At 38.4% G+C, this 22,163-nt stretch overlaps 1 protein-coding gene across 3 annotated transcripts in view; it reads right to left on the reverse strand.

Moving 5' to 3' along the window:
• Positions 1-20,484, reverse strand: part of CEP41 (centrosomal protein 41) — a 41,514-nt gene extending 21,030 nt beyond the window's left edge. Inside the window, exons 1-3 of one of the 3 annotated variants that reach the window (XM_081286498.1) lie at positions 20,358-20,468; positions 6,930-7,046; positions 5,963-6,026 (exon numbers count right to left, since the gene is read on the reverse strand). Coding sequence is in view for 1 of the 3 variants with exons in the window: in XM_081286497.1 (XP_081142623.1) it covers positions 5,963-6,026; positions 20,358-20,390 (97 nt within the window). In the remaining 2 variants the exon portion in view is untranslated. Of the gene's footprint in view, positions 1-5,962; positions 6,027-6,929; positions 7,047-20,357 lie in introns of all 3 variants that reach the window. The other 2 variants (XM_081286497.1, XM_081286499.1) reach the window with 2 other exon arrangements.
• Positions 20,485-22,163: the final 1,679 nt, after the last annotated feature.

The following is a 22,163-nucleotide window of genomic DNA, read 5'->3' on the forward strand; positions in this document are numbered from 1 at the left end:
GCTTTATTTTTCTTCAATATTTCCTTCCTCTGAGGAGAAGTTCTTTTGGCTCAGAATTAGCAGAAAGCGTGAAAAGAGGCACAGTGGTCCTTTGTTAACCTCAATAAGTTCTACGTGTGTATAGTGCACCCTGGTTTATAAAAGCTTTTCACATACATCTCTTCCTTTGACGTAAGAGACAGAATTAAATACCAAATAAAAATGAAGAGCACCCAGTCTATAATGAGTTTGAATGCTTAAGATCAAGGCTATTAGCAAGTATTCAGGAAAAGTAAAAACTAAAGAATAAAAAAGGAAATGAAATATTCTAGTTTATGCAGAAATAATTAAAGGAAGGAAAATTTTATAAAAATAAAAATAAGCAAAGACTGGATGGAGAAAGTTTGCAAAATTTGGAAAGTGCAAAGAAATGTGAAATGAGATTGAATATAGACTGAAGTAAGAGGTAATGCATCTGGCAGAAGAGTTAGAAGAGACAAATAAAGGGAGAGCCCTGTGGCTTGGGAAGTGTCCCTTAATCAGTCTGCAGCACTGCAGAACAGAAACCCTGTGAGGGTGCTTGAGAATACACAAGAGCCCTGCCGAGCTGGCTGAACAAAATGCCGGCAGGGGTTTCGTCAGGAGCATAATCCACTCATGGATTTGGCAGTGCTGGGGAGCTGGGAAGATACACTCAGGCACCTATAGAACAAAAGAAATGTTGGAAGTTCAAAATAATTCTGAGTTTTCTAGCCATGGTTGTACATCAGTGTTCAGGTTTCTATGAGGAGTCAGAAGTAAAGGAACAAAAAATAATCTTTATGTAGGAGGAAAATATCAGTTTCTGAAGAATTCAGCAGATGATTTGGGAGAAGATCAGAGATATTTGGTTTTTGATCGAATTCTTGATTTGTGATTAATTCTTGATTTGCTCACTGGTAAGAAAATATTAAAGACCCATCCATTTACCCTTGAAATAGGAAATGCTCATTCATTCCTGTGCCTACTTCCTCTGACTGCAGAGCTTAAAAACATTCTGTAGATGAGAACTCCTAACTCTTACTTGGGCTCTAAAGTCTGTCCTGTGTTTTCTTACCCAGGACTCCTCATCTTTTCCACCTCACGCCACAAATAGCAATGATAATATTTGGACAAAACGCTGGGGTTTGGGCTGCCCCAGACCCTGCTGGCTTCAAAGGATGATGGGTTCTGGGTCTTGGTACATAACCACAGGTGCTGCACACCAGGTAGAAGACCTCCTCTGAACAGAGAAGTCAGTCACAAAAATGTACAGAACAGAATACCAACATTACAATAAAATCTCTCCCCTAAGTGGACTTTAAAATAGATTCTAAATTTGAAACACACACACACACACACACACACACACACACACACACAATCAAGTCCTAGAATAAGATTTCTCTCCCACACTAACTTGAAAATATTTTGAGCTTTAAAGCACTGAGGCATGCTTTGGCCCTTCCAAAAACTATTATGAAACTAGTTTGGGAGACTCTTGTTTCCAGGAAGATGGGTAGATATACTTTACTCCTCCAGCTGAGTACAACAAAAAATGCTAGAAAACTCACAGAATAGGAGAAAATATCCACAATGATTATATTTCTGTAAATAAAAATAAAATGAAAATAATAATAATCAATAGTAATAATGGGAGAAAATACAATGATTATATTTTATAAATAAAAATAAACTGAAAATAATCAGTTTACTTTTCCAATTTTAATTATTCAATTTACCATGTAACCACAGTGATCAAGACTGGGTGGTAATGGTAGAGGGACAGACATACTGATCAAGGGACTAGAACAGAGTAAGAGTCTAATATCCAGAATAAATAAAAGAACTCTTGTAATACAAAGAAATATAACCCAATTTTAAAACAGGCAAATGATTTGAATAGACATTTCTCCACAGGAGATATAAAAATTCCAACAAGCACATAAAAAAGGTGCTCAACATCATTAGTCATTAGGAACACACAAATTAAAACCATAATGAGATACTACTTCACACCCACAAGGATGGCTATAATCAAAATGATGGACAATAACAAGCATTAGTGAGAATGTGGAGCAAACAGAGCCTTCCTGCATTGCTGATGGGAATGTAAACTGTGGCTGCTTTGAAAAAATAGTTTGGCAGTTTCTCTAAAAATTAAACATAGAGTACCATATGACCAGCAACTCAGCACCTAGGCATATACTCAAGAGAACTGAAAACACATGTTCACACAAAAACTTGTATACATTGATGTTCAAAGCAGCACTTTGGCCAGAAAACGTAAATAATCCAAATGTCCATCAACTAATGAGTAGATAAACAAACACAGAATAGATGTACAACAGAATACTATTTGGCGATAAAAAGGAATGAAGTATTGACACCTGCTATGGCACAGATGAATCTTGACAACACTATACTAAGTGAGAGAAGACAGACACAAAGGCTATATATTTATTATATGATTTCATTTTTATGAAATTTTCAGAGTAGACAAGTCCATGGATATAGAAAACATGTTAACGGTTACTCAACAAAGTAAAGATGTTAATTCTTTCCAAATTGATAAACAACTCCTATCAAAACCGCAGCAAATTTTAAATAAGGTTATCACAAAATTTGTCTGAAAAGAAATTAGAATAGCTAATTTTGTAAAGAAAAATAATCAGCATAACCAATTTTAATTAATCCAGTTTACCATGTAGCTACAGTAATCAAGACTGGGCGATAATGGTAGAGGGACAAATACACTGATCAAGGGAACAGAACAGAGACCCAGCAACAGATTTATGCCCAACTGACTTTTGACACATTTATGCCCAACTGACTTTTGACAAAAATGAACATGTAATTCAATGGAGGAAAAGTAACCGTTTAAACAAACAATGCTGAACCAACTGTATACCCATAAGCAAAAAAGTTAATCTTGATTAAGTCACACACCTTCTATAAAAATCACCCTCAAATGTATCATGGACTTAAATGTAAAATTTAAAACTAGAGAGTTTTTAGAAAAAAATCATTGGGATAGGCAAAGAGTTCTTACAGTTGATAACAGAATCATGATCCATAAAAGGAAAAACTGAAAAATTGGTCCTCATCAAAATTTAAAACTTTTGCTGGATGCAGTGGTTCACGCCTGCAATTCCAGTTACTGAGGAGGCTGGGATAGGAGCAATGTAAGTTTGAGGCCAGCCTTGTCAACCTAAAGACCTTGTCTGAAAAAAATAAAAAGGGTTACTTATATTGCTCCTATCCCAGGCTCCTAAGTAACTTGAGATATATAAGAAACTCTCAAAATTCAACAGCAAAAAGCCCAACAATTCAATTAGTACAGGCAAAAGACATGAACAGACATCTTACCAAAGATATACAAAAGGCAAATAAGCAAATGCAATGTTCATTATCAGCAATTAGGGAAAGTAAAATTACAATACATTACTACACACCTATCAGAATGGCTATCAGAGATAATGAACCATTTAACCAATGTGGTGGGAACATCAAATAGTACAGTGACTTTGGAAAACAGTTCAGCAATTTCTTATACCACATAAATAAACTACCATGTGACTCAGCAATTGTACTCCTGGGCAATTATGAAGACTTATGATCACTCAAAATATGTACATAAGCCAGGCAAGGAGGTGCACACCTGTAATCCCAGTTACTAGGGAGGCTGAGGCAAGAGGATGATAAGTTTGAGGCCAGCCTCACCAACTTAGCAAGACTCTGTGTGGAAATAAAAAATAAAAAGAGCTGGGGATGTAGCTCAGTGGTACAGCACCCCTGGATTCAATCCCCACGACTGCAGTAAATAAATAAATAAATCTGTATGAATGTTTATAGTACTTTCATCTGTAACAGCCCTAAAGTGGTAACAATGCAGATGGTCTTCAACAGGTAAATACCAGCCAGTAATACAAAGGAATAAACTATCAACACATGTAATAACCTGGATGAATCTTAAGAATTATGCTGAGAAAAAAAATGACAATCCAAAGGTTACATACTACAGGATCCCATTTATATACTATTTGTGAAACAAAATGATTGAAACAAAGAAAGATTAGTGCCTTTCAGGGGTTAAATATTTGAGTGGGAGTAGAAAGGACAACATAAGGAATTTTGGGGTGATAGAAATGTTGTGTACCTTGACTGACATGTCAATGTCAATATCACAGTTGTGACAATATAGTTTTTTAAGATGTTTCCATATAGGAAACTAGGAAAAGGGTACATGAAATCTCTCTGTATCATTTCTTACAAAATGCATGTGATTCTACAATTATCTCAGAATAAAAAGCTAATTTTAAAAAGTAGTTTAAAACTCTCAAGATATACTAGATATAGGTATTTAATATATATTATAAAAACCAACATAAGTATCTCAATATTACAAAAACTGAAATTAATTTCAGGCACTATTAGTGAATCAAATTTTAGTTATGAATTAAGAAACTGAAAAGAAAGAATGGGGTGGCATAAACCCAAGTTTGATTTTCAAGAGAAAAAGAAATTACAAAGGCATAGACGAATCTAAGTATCTTAGATAAATCTCAGTTTTTACAAATTTTAATTTCAAAGCTATAAAGATTTCAAGGACAGTAGTCTTTTAACATCACTTCTGGACTCTCCCATATCTGGTGCTTACCTCCATATCACTTATTTCAGAAGGGTGGGCCACTATTGCAATTAAGGGGGAGGTGGGTACAAGTGAAGGAGCTCAGAGTACAAATGATAGAAGAAACAAGGCTGGGGGAAACACAGGGTGGTGAGACACTACACTAGATTTGGCACCTATTCTCCAGTATTGACTTTCTCACTCTGCCGACAATCCTGGCTTTAGCTTCTATATTGAACTCTGAGTAAACCACAAAATCTCCAGGCCACAATTTCCATCTCCTCTAAAACAGTGATAATATTTTCACCTGCCCATCAAACAGGATATCTGCAAGGATAAATATCTGTATGACAAGGAGATGTTTGAAAGAAAGGTAAAAAGAAATAGTATCTGCATTTGAAACATTTAATTGAAGTCCAAGTTATTTGAGCAAGCAATGGAAGATATTGATTTTTAAGGAGACTGCAGAAAGAGAAAGACAAAATAAATGAGATCACTTAAACAAGGACAACACCCCCCTTTGCTTTCCTCAGTTGTCTTGAGGTACTGATGGAAAATTCAGTACTGCTAAAGGTAGAGAGTCCCCCAATCCCCTAGCAAAGCCATCTTAATCAGGTAGATTTTCCACAACAGGATTTAAAGGGTAGAAAAAGAAAAAAACAAACAACCCAAACCTCACAAGACTGCAAATCCACCAGGATCTGGACAGCAGTCCTCATCATGACACTGAAGGATGTGAACAGCAAGGAAATAAGTAGGAAGGTACTTGTAAAGGTACTTTCACCTGAACTGCAGCACTAATTAAATTTTGTCTGATATTTTAGTTACTCATTCAAGTCTGTCTGCCATCACTTGAATCTAAGCTCTTTCATTGCAAAAACCACAATCCACACTCATCTTTCTATCACCCAAAGTCCACAGTTTCACTTGTACCTTCTGTGTGAACACCGAACAGAACAAACATGCACGTGGATATTACCACCAGCTTGAAGCAATATATTTAAGGTACTTCAAAACAGAAGATGACCTCCTGATATTTACTTAGCATCAGCGCCATAACTTACTGAACAATGGTTTCCATTTCTGGGATTTCATTTTCTCAATTTCTATTATTTCTAATGTGGTAATGAAAAATGAGCTAAATTATGTAACTGCAAATTTTTACTGATAATTTGAAAAACAGTTTTCAAAGATAAGTCCTGAGCCCAAAAAGACATCAGGCAAGATAGTGAAAAACTTTTAGCTGTGATTTATACCAGTTTTGATGGGCTGCTTTCTGTCAAAAATTAGCTATTGTATTAAAAAAAAATTCTAACTTTCTAAATCTTTACTCACCAGTGTCCAGTCTTGACTTGACATGCTGATATTTTGGGTTCTGTGGTATCCTTTTAGTCAAATACTACAAAATAAGAAAATCCACAATTAATTAGGTTAATTTAAAGATAAAGGTGGCAAACTCAGGAAAGAATCAGATACTTAAAAATGGGGGAAAATAATAAAATTTCATCGACTTTAAGGATGAAAGCTACTTTAGAGATCTAACCATCCCTACCATATAGAACTCTTTGCTATGGCATTTCTTCAGGTGAAGACAGTTACCTTGTTTCTGTCAAAACACATTTTGTCAAAATAATCTCAGAGCACTATGTGATAAGAATAAAAAAAAGCTCTTAGAAATTATCTGGGGGACTAGGATTGTGGCTCAGCAGTAGAGCGCTCGCCTAGCATATGCGAGGCCCTGGGTTCAATCCTCAGCACCACATAAAAATAAATAAATAAAGGTATGTGTCCAACTACAACTAAAAAATGAATAAATATTAAAAAAAAAGAAAAAGAAATTACCTTGGAATTAAAGTCATCACATTATAGTGATGTTTATAGCTACACAATTCCCAATAGCCAAACTATGGAACCAGCCTAGGTGTTCCTCAATGGGTGAATGAATGAAGAAAATGTGGTATATATACACAGAGGAGTTTTATTAAGCCAGAAAGAAGAATGAAATTATGTCATTTGCAGGAAAATGATGGAACTTGAGAACATTATGTTAAGTGAAATTAGCCAAACTTAGAAGGTCAAGAATTGGATGTTTTCTCTCATATGTGGAAGCTAGAGAGGAAAAAGAAAAAGGTGGGAGGGATCTCATGAAAATCAAAGGGAGATCAGTACAGAAGAGGGACCAGAGGGAGGAAAGAGGGGAATAAAAGGGGAAATACCTGGGAATGATATTGGTCAAATTATATTGTGTGCCCATATGAGTAAACAACAACAAATCCCACCATTATGTACAACTATAACTTACCAATAAAAATATATGGAAAAAGAAAGAAAAAAAGAAAAATAATCTTGGGCTGGGGATGTAGCTCAGTGGCACAGTGCTTGCCCAGCATGTGGGAAACCCTTAGTTTCATCCCTGGTACTACAAGAAAAGAAAAAAAAAAACTTACATTGAGCCAAAATTGATCTCCCTTCAATTTCTTTTTAATCCACTGTTGTAACAGAGTGAATCATCTGCCCCTGCCTCAAGAAACCTGTTAAGATAATGAAAGGCAGCTATCCTGCCCCTCTTTTTTAATGTTACTCTTTTTATGAAGGCTTTGGGACACCCTCTAGATTTTGTCCACAGATCATCTAAAATATAGCAGGTGGGATCCAGACCTGACCAGATGCTGTCTGGCCAGGGCCTGTGCTGGCAAACTCTGACACTGCTCCTCCAAGTCTGGGGCTCCACATATGTCACTGCCAACATACTGGCTCTTGTGGCAGCTGAGGCCCATCTCAGGCTCAGGATAAGTTTATGGTTAGCAAAAATGCCTGCCAGGTCTCCCTTGTGCTGTGTTTTGATAGTTAACACTTTGAATCGAAGCACAAGACATTAACCCATATTAAATTCCTGTGGTGAGTGCAAAAGCCATTAAGGAAGGGAAGGATAAAGAAAAAGGACACTACAAAATATGGCTTTTTTTATAGGTCTTTTTCTAGCCTCTAAGTATGAAATGTTCAGTATAGGTAGCTGTGGAATATGAAATATGAAATTAAAACTGGGTAATATCTTTCCAACTTCATCTTCTGCACATGTGCTTATGGACAGGAATGTCCCCGTAATATCTCCAGTCTTGGAGATGTCTGCCTAGAATGCCTTTCCTCAACTTGTCCTTGGACAAAATTTATTTCCTCTGTAAAGCTGTCCAAAGTGGAATTAGGTACTTTCTTCTCCTATCCCCCAGAGTATCGATACCTGCCTACTGGCTACAACTAGAACTTCTTCCCTACTCTAGGATTTCCTTGAAGGTTTATATTTGCCCAGGACCCAGTACATACTAAGTGTACTTACTGATATTCAGTCAATAAATGAGTATCTGAATAAAGACTGAATTACAGCCAACTATCTGGTTCCTTAGGAGAGAACATTAAAACTTAAAAAAAAATTACACCACTTGCTTTTGAAAACAATTTATAGCATATCCTATTGGGAGGATTGCAAAATAAATTGCATACTGAGATACCTTTTCAAATGACCTACAAGCATAAAAAAAAAAAAAGGTAGGATACTTCTATGTCTGAACAAAATATCTGTTGGTCAAAGTTGTGGATTTCAGAGACCAAGAATAATTTTTAAAAACTTGTAGGGGGCACCTACAGAGAGTTATCAACTTTTAATTTTGCCAAGTAAGAACACAAAAAACAAAACCAAAGCAAAACCTTACAACTACCATCTGTTATTTTATTTTATTTTTTTAAGAATTGTTTATTTTTAAATTTTTAATTTAATTTTTAGCTGATACATAAAAACATAAGCCATCTGCTATTTTTTTTTCCCTAGTGCTGGGGATCGAACCCAGGGCCTTGCACATGCTAGGCAAGAACTGTACCACAGAGCTACATCCAGACCTGCCATCTGCTATTTTTTTTTTTTTAGAGAATTTTTTTTTAATATTTATTTTTTAGTTCTCAGTGGACACAACATCTTTGTTGGTATGTGGTGCTGAGGATCGAACCCGGGCCGCACGCATGCGAGGCGAGCGCGCTACTGCTTGAGCCACATCCCCAGCCCGCCATCTGCTATTTTAATGCCTAAAAGGTAGAAAAAAAAAATCCTAGAGTAAAAAGTTAAGTTCTGGGCTGGGGCTGTAGCTCAGTGGTAGAGCACTTGCCTAGCATGTGTGAGGCATTGGGTTCGATCCTTAGCACCACATAAAAATAAATAAAATAAAGGTATCCTGTCCATCTATAACTACAAAAAAAAATTTTAAAGTTCAGTTCTTGAGTAATATTAAAAAACTCATATGACATGGTCTTCATTTTTTGCTTCACACCTGGAAAGTAAAATATTTATTATGAACAGTTAGCACTGGTCCTCAGATTCTTTTTGCAAGCATTGATCTGTTTCATCCTTAGAAAAAGGTTACTGATCACTTTTCATTATGATCTGCTGTCTATAGGATAAAGTGACTATAACGTCAATTCCAATTCCTTTCCATTTTCCCTAGATGAAATGGAGATGATTCTTACTAGAAGGAAAATAAACATAAGACTGAAAAGGGAGATTTAGGACAAGTTCCCCAAAGAGAGACAATTTCATGGCAAAATGAAACAAATAGTACAGAGTCAAAGAAAGCAAATTCTAGATTTCAGTTATCTGAAGTTAAGAGACTTCTTTTTTTTTTTTTTTTTTTGTTTTTGGCACGATATATTTTTATCATTTCTATACTTTATTTCCTGTTTTTACTTTTGTTTTGTTTTTCCCACCAGTTTCCTAGCAAAGCTTCTTTTGAAAAATTCCAGGCCAGTCTCTGCTGAACCAAGGGGATTTGTCCATACCTAAGCCAAAATAGCTAAGAAGTGAGGGTATCTCTGGGGACCAGGTGTGGTGGCGGCAGAATGATGAGGGGAGAGTGTGGACAGCTGCAGCCACTGAGCCCTTCCCGCCCCCGGTTTTCCCTTACATGGACTAATGAGAAATCCATATGCTGCAGGAGAAAAATGTAGCGTTTCTTTTCCATGTTCCCATTTCAGTCCAACTTTTTTTATTGCTGATTTTCTAGTACCAACCACAACGTAAAGCTATTTGTGCTCCACTGCCAGCACAGTGTTTACGGTACAACCATACTTTCTTCTTGCTTTTGGGGTGACTGCTTCTTGACCTACTGACCAACTGGCTTTATTTCGATGACATAAACAGGCTGGAATGGTGGAAAGTGAAAGAGCTGTGAAAAGCAGCTGTTTCAAGGAAGACTATTCATTCCTTCAACAAAGACTTATTGAGCACCAGCCATTCACTTACTGAATGCCCACCAGGAGCAGACCCCTATGCTGAGGACACATTCAGCTGTCACTGACTTCTGGATACACTCATGTCAGACAGTGGGGTGAACAAGGAGAGGGAAGCAGGGGTGTGATGGGAGCACAAAAATGGTACCTAATCCAGATTAAGTGTCAAGAACCATTTTCTGAAAGGGTGCCTTCTGTGCTAAATTCTGAGGACCCAAGGTTTTTCAAGTACACAGAGCAGTGGGTGGGAGACAGGGCCTGGCAGAGAGAAAAGCCTGGGTAAGTAAAGAGATAGAGAAGGTATGGACAGCTTTAAGAAAACTAATGGCAACTGGTAGACCTGGAACACTGGGGGTAGTGTGAGGATGAATGACGCTGGAGAGGCAGGCAGGAGCAGATCACAAAGGGCCTTGTATACAGGCTAACAAATTTGGATTTTTATCCTGTGGATCAGTGGGTCTTAAACAGGTGCACTTTTGCCCAGGAACATTTGTTAATGTTTAGAGACACTTTGGGTTGTCACAACTGGGTGTTGGGGGTTGCTGTTATTATCTTATGGGTAAAGGTCAAGGATACTGCTGAATATTCAATAATGGACAGAACACCCCTCATAACAAAGAAATAGCCTAAATGTCAATAATGTCAAAGTTAAGAAACCCAAGAGAAGATGACGGGGAATCACTGAAAGTTTAGGGAGCAGTGATGAGATTATATTTCCATTTTTTTTAACAAGCTCTCTGTTAAAAAACTCTGGCAGCAATTTGGAAAATTTGCTTGTAGTCAAGAAGGGAGACAGTCAAGAAAATCAGGTGGGAGGGTATTGTGCTAAGAGGAACTCTGGTCCTGAGAAAGTGGCAGTAGAGATGAACAGAAACCATTTCAAGAAACATTTAAAATGTTGAATCAAAACAATGGTCAATGGCCTGTTGTAACAAAAGGACAGTGGTACCATGCCCCCAACAAGGGAGTTGAAGAGGAAGCATATATGGAAAAACATGGTATGTGCAGTTTAGTGTTGTTCGTCACCCCCTGGTTATTTTGCCCAGCCAGCCGGGCTGTGGCAGTTTAGGGCATGAACAGTATCTGTAGGTTATCTAAAATGGAAGTATCTAGTTGGCTATATGGATGTGGAAATCAGGAGATAGATGTAGTCTATGAAAAAAAAGATATGGGAGTTATCAGCTATAGGCAACTGAAGAAATCATGATAATGGCCAAAACCCAGTCTAGAAAAAGTTAAAACTGAGAAGAAAAACCCCAACATTGAAGGTTAGGTGGATAAGAGGCAACTTCTGAGACTCAGAAGAGGCCATAAGAAAGTGAGTCATGAAAACTTAAGAAGAGCTGCAGAAAGAAAGGAGGGGTCAACAGAGAACAAAGCTGTCACATCAGAGAACAAGAGGTCAAGTATAAACAGGTGAACAAGAATGAGGGTCAAGTAAAGAACAACAGAAAGGTGAATTTAGATTTAGCAAAACAGGACATTGTAGATGGCCCTGGTGAAAGCAGTTATGGTAAATTGACAAGGGCAGATGCAAAAACAGCAGGTCCCCTGTATGAGAGGGGAGGAAGGAAAGAAAAGGATGGTAAGTAGACAGATGGTCTTTTTGGTTTTTTTCCCCAGTCCAAGAGCTAAGGGATAATATTTGTTGTTGTTTTCTTTTCTTTAAGACAGAAAGAGAGAGAAATTAATTTGAGAATGTTTATAGGTTAATGAGCAGAGGTTCAGGTAGAAGAGGAAGCTTTGGATATATTTAAAATAAAATAAAAATTTAAGATAGGTAGTCATAATGAAGTTCATCAAGAAGAATCAGGAAGTTAAGTTGATGTTTGTGGTATTATTACAGGTTCTTTGAGAACAACCGAAAATGTCAAAGACCCTGTAAGGGCTACATCTCTAGGGAGGGTCAAATGATATGTAATATCCTCCCTGTGTACCTTCCTTACCCAGCTACTCCACTTCTTCTGACTCTTGAAACCAAGCACAAACATGTCTCCTAGGAATTCTCCTTTAAAAGGTCCCAGTCAGAGGGAAATATCTTCCCTGCCTAGATTTTACTTCTCTTTGTGCCATTCACACATCTCGCTCCCTGCATTTCCAACAGGGGCTCAATCTTGTACATCTCTGTACTTGCTACAAAGCCTTGTACTAGTGAAAGAGCAGAAAGTACCTGCCAAATGAAGACCTGAACATCAGTGTGCATGCTGGTGCCTATGTAGGTTCACAGACATCAGGGGCTCTGGAAATCTGAAAGAAGATGGCTCATACATTGTAGAGTGAGAAGAGAGTTCACAGAAGAGTGGGCACTGAAGCTGTGTTTCAGGGTTGAACTTCTGTGGATAAAAAGATAGGGAAGAAGGATGGAAAAAGCACTCCAAGTGCATTTTTCAAGATAGCCACAAGAAAATTTCCCATCCTAGTGTGATGTTACCTTCCTCTTATTGAGTAGTGGAACCTATGTTTCCTCTGCAGAATCTGGGTGGGTCTGGGACTGTGATGGAAGTGACATCATGTGACTTCTGAGGCTAGATCATAAAAGAAGTACCGCTTCTACCTGGTTCTCTCAGGACACTTGCTCTTGGAATTCAGTGATCATGTGATAGGAAAGGTCACAGAAAAGCCCATTGCATGGCCAATAGACAACAATAACACTACCCTTGTGAATGAAGATGTTTTCAAAGTAAGTTAGCTCCAGTTCCCATCTGTCTGCAAAACCACATGAGATATTCCAAGTGAGAACCACCTAGCTGAGCCCAGTGAATTTTCAGAACCATGAGGGATAATAGTAAAATGATGGTTTCTTTTTTAAAATAGGGAAATGGTTCAAAAGAAATCAATATATAATTAGAACATCACTCCACCCTGATTATTCTCTAGCTAAGCTTCTTAGGAATAATAATGTACATTGCATATCTGCCCTTCTCTTTGGTCCATTATAGTGCTGCTCACTTAGGATTCTACCGCAGCTACCCAACATCTGATCCCCTATTTGATGAATATAATGGATACTCTTCAGAGTGTAACTTATTTTTCTATACCACATGACACTGACATATATCCCCACTTTCTTCAGTTTCTACTCCCTTGGCTTTGGCAGTATTCTCTGATTCTCTAATGACACACAGATCATTTCTCTGTCAGCCACTTAATTACTGTGCTCCCCAGGATTCCACCTTCTCAATCAATAGGTTCTCTGTGAGCCAAACACTTAGGCTTATTTCCATTTATAGGCATCTAATTTCTGATTTGTGAACTTTCAGCCTTGACTTCTCTCAGCTTCAGAGATAGATAGATAGATAGATCTCAATCATACATATTCATCCACTTATTTGACAAATATTTATGAAATACTATTGTGTGCAGGTAATGAGACAATGCAGCAGATGAGGTCCCTATCCTATGTTCTTGTAAGTATGCCAGAAAGCAAGCTAGTAAATACAATAATTACAGATGACCTATACTGGGCAAAGAGAGCAGACTAAATTAAAGCATTTTATTTCACTCCCACCCAAAACCTTCACTGAAAGGGTATTATTACCTTTCAGTATTATACCCACCCACCCAAAATCAAACAGAGTGGGAGAAGTGACAGCAGCAGAACACTAGATTCTTGAACTCTAGAAAGCAGATCAACAAGTGAAAATGCCTGATGTACTCAAGATAACTGAAGACTAAGAAGGAATAGGGAAAGAAGCCAAGAACAAGTCTTAAAAGGCTGAGAAGTTGACAGACTCAGGCACCTCCAGAAGTGGGGAGTAAAAGAAGTGGCTGAAAGGACTGGTGGAAGCCTATTTGAGAAGCAGTTGGATCTCCAAATCCCTCTCTCCTCTGTGTGACTGCCCCGTGCCCATCCTAGCAGACATCTATAGATTTATTTCCTGGAAACGATTTCTGGAGTGGGAGGTCTCCACACAGTAGAAGGCAGAGATATCTTTATTGAAAATGAGAGGAATAAGTGAATGGTGCACATTAGTGTTGAGATTTAATCTCTAGGTATAATCCCACCAGGCATCCATCTAGGCTTTTACTCTCAGGAGACCAGAGGAATTTTCTGGAGAATTTGACCAGGCACAGAGGAAAGGCTAAGAGTGCAGAGTTGAAAGGGGGAGTTCCTAAATCACAGCTTAGTGATATTGTTCTATAATAAAGCTCACCATTTGCAAGCCTCTCCCCAATATACAAAGACCTCAACCACCTTTTAAAATCTTTTACTCAAAGAGCAAACAGATCGGGGGAGCGAGGAGCAGAGGGAATAGCAAGATATTAGGAAATAAGATTGATTAAATTATGTTCTGTCCATATATAAAGAAAACAGAACAAATTTCTTTTTTTTCCTTTTTTTTTTAGAGAGAGAGAGAGAGAGAGAGAGAGAGAGAGAGAATTTTTTTTTTAATATTTATTTTTTAGTTTTCAGCGGACACAACATCTTTGTTTGTATGTGGTGCTGAGGATCGAATCCGGGCCGCACACATGGCAGGCGAGTGTGCTACTGCTTGAGCCACATCCCCAGCCCACAGATTTCACTATTATGTATAAGAATAATGCACCAATTAAATAAAAAATAAATCTCTTACTCAAAAACACAAATTAATAACTGAGAACTAAAAGAAGCCTGAGATCATTATCTCTTATCCAATAGAATTAATAGGACTAGGGTCCTTATAAGAAGAGACAACAATGAACTCCCTCTCCCCTCACCTTCACTGTGAGCACATTTACAAGCCAGGAAGAGAGTCCTCACCAGAAACTGGACTCAGTGGGCACCTTGATCTTGATCTTTTAGACTCCAGAACTATGAAAAATAAATTTCTGCTGCTTAAGCCACCCAGTCTATGGTATTTTGTTATGGCAGTCTAAGCTGATTGATACAAAAACAAAAAGAAAAACAGATATTTGGAGGAAACAGAGACTATACAGGGGAAAAACATTTTTAAAAGCTATTATTAGTTGGAGCAAGGTACAGTGGCCCACACCTGAAATCCTAGTAACTTGGGAGGCTGAGGCTGGTAAACAGCAAGTTCAAGGTCAATCTGGGCAACTCAGTGAGACCCTACTCAAAAGAAAATAAAAGGATTAGGGGGTGTGGCCCAGTGTAGAGATCCTCTGGGCTCAATCCCAGTACTGCAAAAACAAACCAACCAGGGCTGGGGTTGTGGCTCAGCAGTAGAGGGTTAGCCTAGCACATTTGAGGCCCTGGGTTCGATCCTCAGCACCACATAAAAATAAATAAATAACATGAAGGTATTGTGTCCAACTATAACTAAAAAAACAAAACAAAACAAAAAACACCCTAACCAATACTATCTAATACTATCCTTTGTTGACCTATTCCTGGATCTCAGCACCCAAAAGGGGAAATACATATATATATGTGTGTGTGTGTGTGTGTGTGTGTGTGTGTGAGTGTGTGTGTGTATATATATATATATATATATATATATATATATATATAATATTCACATAATGTATCATTAGAGAAATGAAAACAGCATATCCAGACAAAAATGTATATATGAATATTCACTGTAGCATTATTCATAGCCCCAAAATGGAAACAATCCAAATGTCCATCAATAGAAGAACAGATAAACAAAATGAGGTATATCTATGTGATAGAATATTACTCAGCAATACATGGAACGAAGTACTGATGAATGAAATAACAAGAATAAATCTTAAATATCATGCTAAGTGGAAGAAGGCAGTTACAAAGGACCATTTTTCATGATTTCTTTTATATGAAATATCTAGACTAGAAAATAGATTAATGATTTCCACAACTGGATGGGAAGGAGTGATGGGAGGATTGACGCCAGCTGGAGGTTACAGTACTTCTTTTGGGGGTGATAACAATGTTCTAAAATTAACTCTAGTGATGACTGCACATCTCTATAGATCATTAAAAGGAGTAAATTTAAATTATGTGAATTACCATCTCTATAAAGCTGCTACTATAAAAAATTAAACTGTAATCTGGGTGCTGAGATAGGAGGATCACGAATTCAAAGCCAGACTCAGCAATTTAGCGAGGCTCTAAGCAACTCAGTGAGACCTTGTCTCTAAAATACAAAATAGGGCTGGGGATGTGGCTCAGTGGCCAAGTGCTCCTGTGGGGTCAAATGCCCTGGTACCCACCCACCCCCCAAAAAATAAAATTTAAATAGTAAAAAGAGAAAAATATTAAAACCTTTTTCTTTCAAAAACAGCCTTGTTACAGGATTTTTAAAACTACAGGGGCTGGGGATGTGGCTCAAGTGGTAGCGTGCTCGCCTGGCATGCGTGCGGCCCGGATTCGATCCTCAGCACCACATAACAAACAAAGATGTTGTGTCTGCCGAAAACTAAAAAAAAAAATAAATATTAAAATTCTCTCTCTCTCTCTCTCTCTTCTCTCTCTTAAAAAAAAAAAAAAAAAAAAAAAAAAACTACAGCCAGGTACACTGATACACGCTTGTAATCTCAGTGACTCACAAGGTTGAGGCAGAAGAATTGGAAGATAGAGACCACCCTGGGCAACTTAGTGAGATCCCATCTTGAATAAAAAATTAAAAAGTACTCAGGATATAGCTTGATGGTAGAGCACTCCTGGGTTCAATCCCCAACACACACACACACACACAAAAAAAAAAAAAAAAAAAAAAGGAAAGAAAGAAAGAAACAACATTAAGCTACAGACCAGGAGGAATTATTTGCAAAGCACATATCCAGTATAGAACTAGTATCTCAAATATAAAAAGAACTCTCAAAACTCAACAGTAAAAATGTTCACTGGTCGGGGGAAGAACAGAGGTAATTTGGACTAGACCGAGGGGAGTGAGGAGAGAGGAAGGGGTATGGGGGTAGAAATTATAGCAGAATGAATCAGACATTATTACCCTATGTGCATATATGATTACATGACCTCTACATCGTATGACCAGATGAAAGAGAAGTTGTACTCAACATTTAAGTATGACATGTTAAAATGCATTCTACTGTCATGTATAACTAATTAGAACAAATAAAAATATAAATATTTTAAAAATGTTCATTGCATCAGTGTTTATAACAGCAAAAGGTCAGAAACAACCTAAAAGACCACCATGGAGGAATGAATAAATAAAATGTTACATTACTGTATGGCAGTTAAAAGTTTTAAAGTAGACATATCCATCTATATGGATGGAACTCAAGCATAATTTGCATGATAAAAGTTGTAAAGATAAATAGCATATTACTTTTACTATGTTTAAGCACAGAAAATAATGTTGTATGCCATATAAGAAAAATAAAGCCTGTAAATTGGAAAGATACACATTAAATGTATGGGAGCAGATGTCTATGGTGAAGGGAGAAGAATGGAAGGTAAAAATAATAAGAACTAAAATTAATTATAACTGGAGACTATGAAGAATTAAATATCAATCCATTTGCACAAATTAGGTTTACTATAACCAGAAAAAAAAACCAAACAAATGATTAATACTATGATATGACCATATCAAGTACTTAGGTAAGAGTTAAAAGAAAATAATTAAGTTGAGCTATAGTTTTCTAACATGGAAAGATATCCAAGATATATTAAGTGAAAAAAAAAGTCAAATAACCATATGTATAATATTATAACATTTATGTAAAACAAAATTACAATATAAAACTCTTTCTATACACACACACACACACACACACATACATACACACACATACACCAACTTTCTCTGGGCAAATGGAAACATTGTAAATAGTGATGTAAAAAAAATTTCTTACATTAGTCATAGAAAACAGAATAAAGGCAAAAACTCTAGGAAAAACAAAGAAACATAAGAAAGGACAAGTAATTTCAATGATTATTTCTGAAATAATATTTACACAGTCACCACCACCAGCCACACTGACAACATCAAACGTTGTAAAACCAAGATTTTACAAAACGTGGATATCTCATACACTGTTGGTAGAAAGAGTATATAGTCTCTCTGGAAAATAGTTTGGCAATTTCTAATAAAACTAAACATATGCTTACCTTACAACCTAGCAATCGTACTCCTGGGTGTCTATCCCAGAAAAAGAAGTACACCCAATGTTGGTATAGTTATTTTAAAAGCCCCAAACTGAAAACAACCAAAATGTCCTAAAACAGAATCCCTAAAAATTAAAAACATATTGGCAGAAATTAAAAACAATAAAAAGATTAGTAGATAAAGTTAACCTCTTGAAAAAAGCAAAAAAGACAAATATAAGGAGAATAGGAAATAAAAGTGAAGAATAAAAATTAAAGAACCAGCAATATACATGCAATATCAGAATAATGAATTTAAGACAAAGGATAGAGAAAATGGGAGTTCCTCATTTAGATGGTCATCCTTCACTCTCCCAAAGCTAATCAAGGAGTCTCCATGATTTCACCCCGTTAGTAGGCTTTTCATTGCTATAGCCAACACTAGACAGAAAGAACTTAAAGAAGGTTTTCTTTGGGCTCACTGTTGCAGAGGTTTCAGTCCTTAGTCAGATGGCTCCAAGGCTGAAACATGGTGGAAGGATGTGATGGAGGAAAGTTGCTAAGCTCCTTGCAGTCAAAAGCAGGGAGGTGGGGCTTGGGACAAGATACAGTCTCCATGGACAAGCTCCCAACCAAGCCCCACCTGTCTACAGTTTCTACCACCTTCCAGTAGTCCACTCAGTTATCAATGGATTAATCCACCAATAAATCAGAGCCTTCATAATTCAATCAATTCCCAAAACACCTGACCTCCAAACATGGCTTCACTGGGGACAAAGACTTCAATACATAAGACTTTGGGGCATTCCAGATACAAACCATAATATGCCCCTTAAATATTGCTCCCCAATTCTGTCTCCAGTTTCAGTGGCCTCAGTTTAGATCTGTATCAAGTAACCTACCTCACCAATCTCCCTATCTCTAGTCCTGGCCTCCACAAGTCCATTCTCCTTCATGCAGTTACAGTCATCTGACCATGTAAATACCCATGTCACTCCTTACTAAAACTTTTCAAAAGCTTTTCAAATTCTGACCAGCAGGTAAGAGAATTAATTATGCAGCAAACTACTACTCTCTAGTAGTCTAGTAATCTACCCCCTTACTCCCCAGAGACATTTCTTACTAACATTATTTTTTTTTGACAAACCATAATTGTATATATTTATAGGGCACAATTTGATGCATGGGCAACACACACACACACACACACACACACACCCCAGTGGAATGATTAAATCAACCTAATTAACCTATCCAATACCTCACTTAATATTTTTGTGGTGAGACATTGAAATTCACTAGTGGCTGTTTGAAATATATACAATATATTAAGTGTAGACATTCTGTTGTGCAATAGATCTCAAAAATTTAGTCCTCCTAACTGAATGAAACCTTATACTCTTTGACCAACATCTCCCCACCCCACCTCCCAACCCCAGCTTTTGGTGACACTATTCTACTCTCTACTTCTGAGTTGGATTTTTTTTAGATTTCACATGTGAGATTATACAGTATTTAGATTGATTAAGTTAGATTTACTAATTTATCATGGTATTCTGCACAGCCTGAACTCAGCCTTTCTCAACACTGTACCAATGATTCACGGAGATGAAAGGATTGCAACTCGCCTTTGGGATAAAGGCTAAGAACTTTAGCAAGACATAGAAGACCCCTCCCAACTTGAGTCTCTATAGACTCCTGCAGGGGACTGTTCAGAGCTCAACACTCAAATGTTTGCTCATGCTGTTCTACCAGGGATGCTTTTTCACCGGCCTAATGAATGGCCTTGAAATGCCCAGGACCCTTCTCTCATTTCCTGCCTTGGTCTTGTATTAAAATCTTGTTTACAGGTCTCCTTGACACTGACTTCCTAAAGGGCGGAGGCCTCGTCTTGTTCTCTAAGTCTAGCACCTACTGCGTGGTAGGCATCTAATATTTGTTGACCTTAGATGGACACGAATGCAGCAAAGCACTTAGGGTGAGATAGATGAAGAAGTTAGAGGTTCTAGGGAAGGGGGGGGGGTGTGTAAAAGTAATTCCTTGTTTTGTCCCCTTTTCCAATGGATTGGTCTGCTTGTTTCTGCTCTTCCTGTACCAACACTATTAAATGACGGCTCCCTTTCCTCTGGCTTCTCTAGTGCTCAGAGCTTCCTTTGTATTTCACTAGTTTTGCAACTGTCACTCCTAGACTGTAAGCCCTTTGAAGGTAGGGGCTGTGACTTTATGTACTTCGCTCCTCGCGGCGACAAACCATATTTGGACATCCAGTCCATACTTGGGGACTGTCACCACCAGACGCTAAACATGGCCTGGAGCCCCAGGCCTTCCCCCGCCCCCGGCCCTGAGCTCCGACCCCTCCTCACGCCGGCCGCTTCCCGCCTTCCGGGCGGCGGAAGTAGCTGTCTGGTCGTCCCTGTCCACGTGGCGCCTTTTCCGGTGCGCCCGCCCCGTCCGGCTCTGAGGTCCGGACCTGGCCCTCACCTCAGGATTCCCAATGTGCCTCCGGAAAGACATATTTGCTCCAACCGACCACGCTCGGGGTTCTAGCCTCACGGATTGCCTCTAACCCTAGCTTTCAACCCCTACCCCGACCTTGCTCAGCCGCCTCCCTATAATCTCTTCTCCGATTGGCCTGTCTTCCCAGGCCAGCCAATGGCTGCTCCGCTTACTGTCTCAGTTCAGGGTCGTGTGAGAGCGAGACTCCGATCAATGGTTGCTAAGGACTACGCGGGACGCCAGCTAGCCTGGCCTTTTGTGCTGATGTGCTGGACCGCGAGCTCCAGCCTTAGCGCGGGAAGTGGGGTTCGGGGCGGGGGCCGGAGGGAGCAGATTTGCGCCTGCGCAATGCCCAAGGCAGGGGAGGGTTTCGATAGTGGGGACGGAAGGGGCGTTTTAGCTGATGGGGGAGCCGGAATGCAGCATGGGACGCACCTCCTTGGAGCCCACTCCCCGCTCTTAAGGCCATTCTAATCAAACATCTGGGCTACCCCTCCCCAATAGGGAATACGGTATGAAGCAGGAATGAGAGTATATAGTTTATTGTTTTCAGGTTAAGTTATTATGCAAATTATGCAAAATATCATGAGTAAATACAGTAATTATTGTTACTTTAAAAGCTTTTACGCTAGCGAAAGAACGGCAGCTTTAATTGCAAAGCACACACACCATTCAGTGGCTCATCATTCATTTAACAAGTATTTAATAAGCACCTTGTGAGAAAAGCTGCAGTAGGTTTTGTGGAGGATGGGAAGATGACTAAAACCCAATCCCGTCGTCATGGAAACCATTGTGACTCCTGCCACCAGCCACCACCTGTTCTCATTCCAGATCTGAAAATTAAGTCCTAGCACCTTTACAAAACAATTACGCACACAGTTTGACTTGGCTCTTAAATGTCCCACCAAATCCATCAAAATTATTATTTCCTTTTACATGGAAGGAACAACACAGTAACCCTTTGTCCTTTGCTCTAAGTTGTTTTTTCCAGGAATGGAAAAAGATTACCCTGAGCTGTTCAAATTCACTGGTTCTCTGAATAATAGCATACATGTGAGCCTCTTCAGGGTCTGTGCATATGACCCATTCAACAATGTAGTCTCGCATGTCCCTGTCCTCTCAGGTCCTTCAGCAACCCATTCTTAGGGCCATACCTTCGATAGAGTAGCCATTCAGAGCTGTTTGATCTTCAGGGTCTTGAACTATGGTCACAGCTGCTTCTTGAACTGCATTCACTCTTTCATACTTAATCAAACTTCCCTAATGTTCTCTGGTGTTTATCATGATTCCTTTTGGATCCTTTAGCATCTCTAAAAGTTCCAGTCTCTCATTCTTCCACTAGAATAAGGAAGGATTTGGGGTTGCAAAAAACTGGAAAGGTGGGGGGTGAGGAGGATGCTCATTTAGAATCATAGCAAACAGAAGCTTCCAGACAAATTACTATTTAGAATACACTGCTTACCTAGAATGTTTTGGGGGTGCTTAGAGATTATGAGAGAATAAACAGGAAAAAGCAGAAAGAAAGATAATAAGTGACTAAGGGGTGATGAGAAAGAGAAAAGGAGAGACTTAAAAGATATTTGTAGGCAAATAAACAGTTAATACATGAGAAAACAAAGGGGACAAGGAATAAGAAGGTATCAAGGATGACTATAATTTTCTTACTTGGAAGACTGAGTAAATGGATGGTAATGCAATAATCAAGTAAAAGAATAATGGTCAAGAGGCTAAAAAGCCCATTTAGCTTCTGTTCACTGTTCGGCTCACTCCTTTGTACAAGTGTTTGGGTTC

Source organism: Spermophilus citellus (genome assembly GCF_964194105.1).
Source record: "Spermophilus citellus genome assembly, chromosome: 3".
Classification (NCBI taxonomy): domain Eukaryota; kingdom Metazoa; phylum Chordata; class Mammalia; order Rodentia; family Sciuridae; genus Spermophilus; species Spermophilus citellus.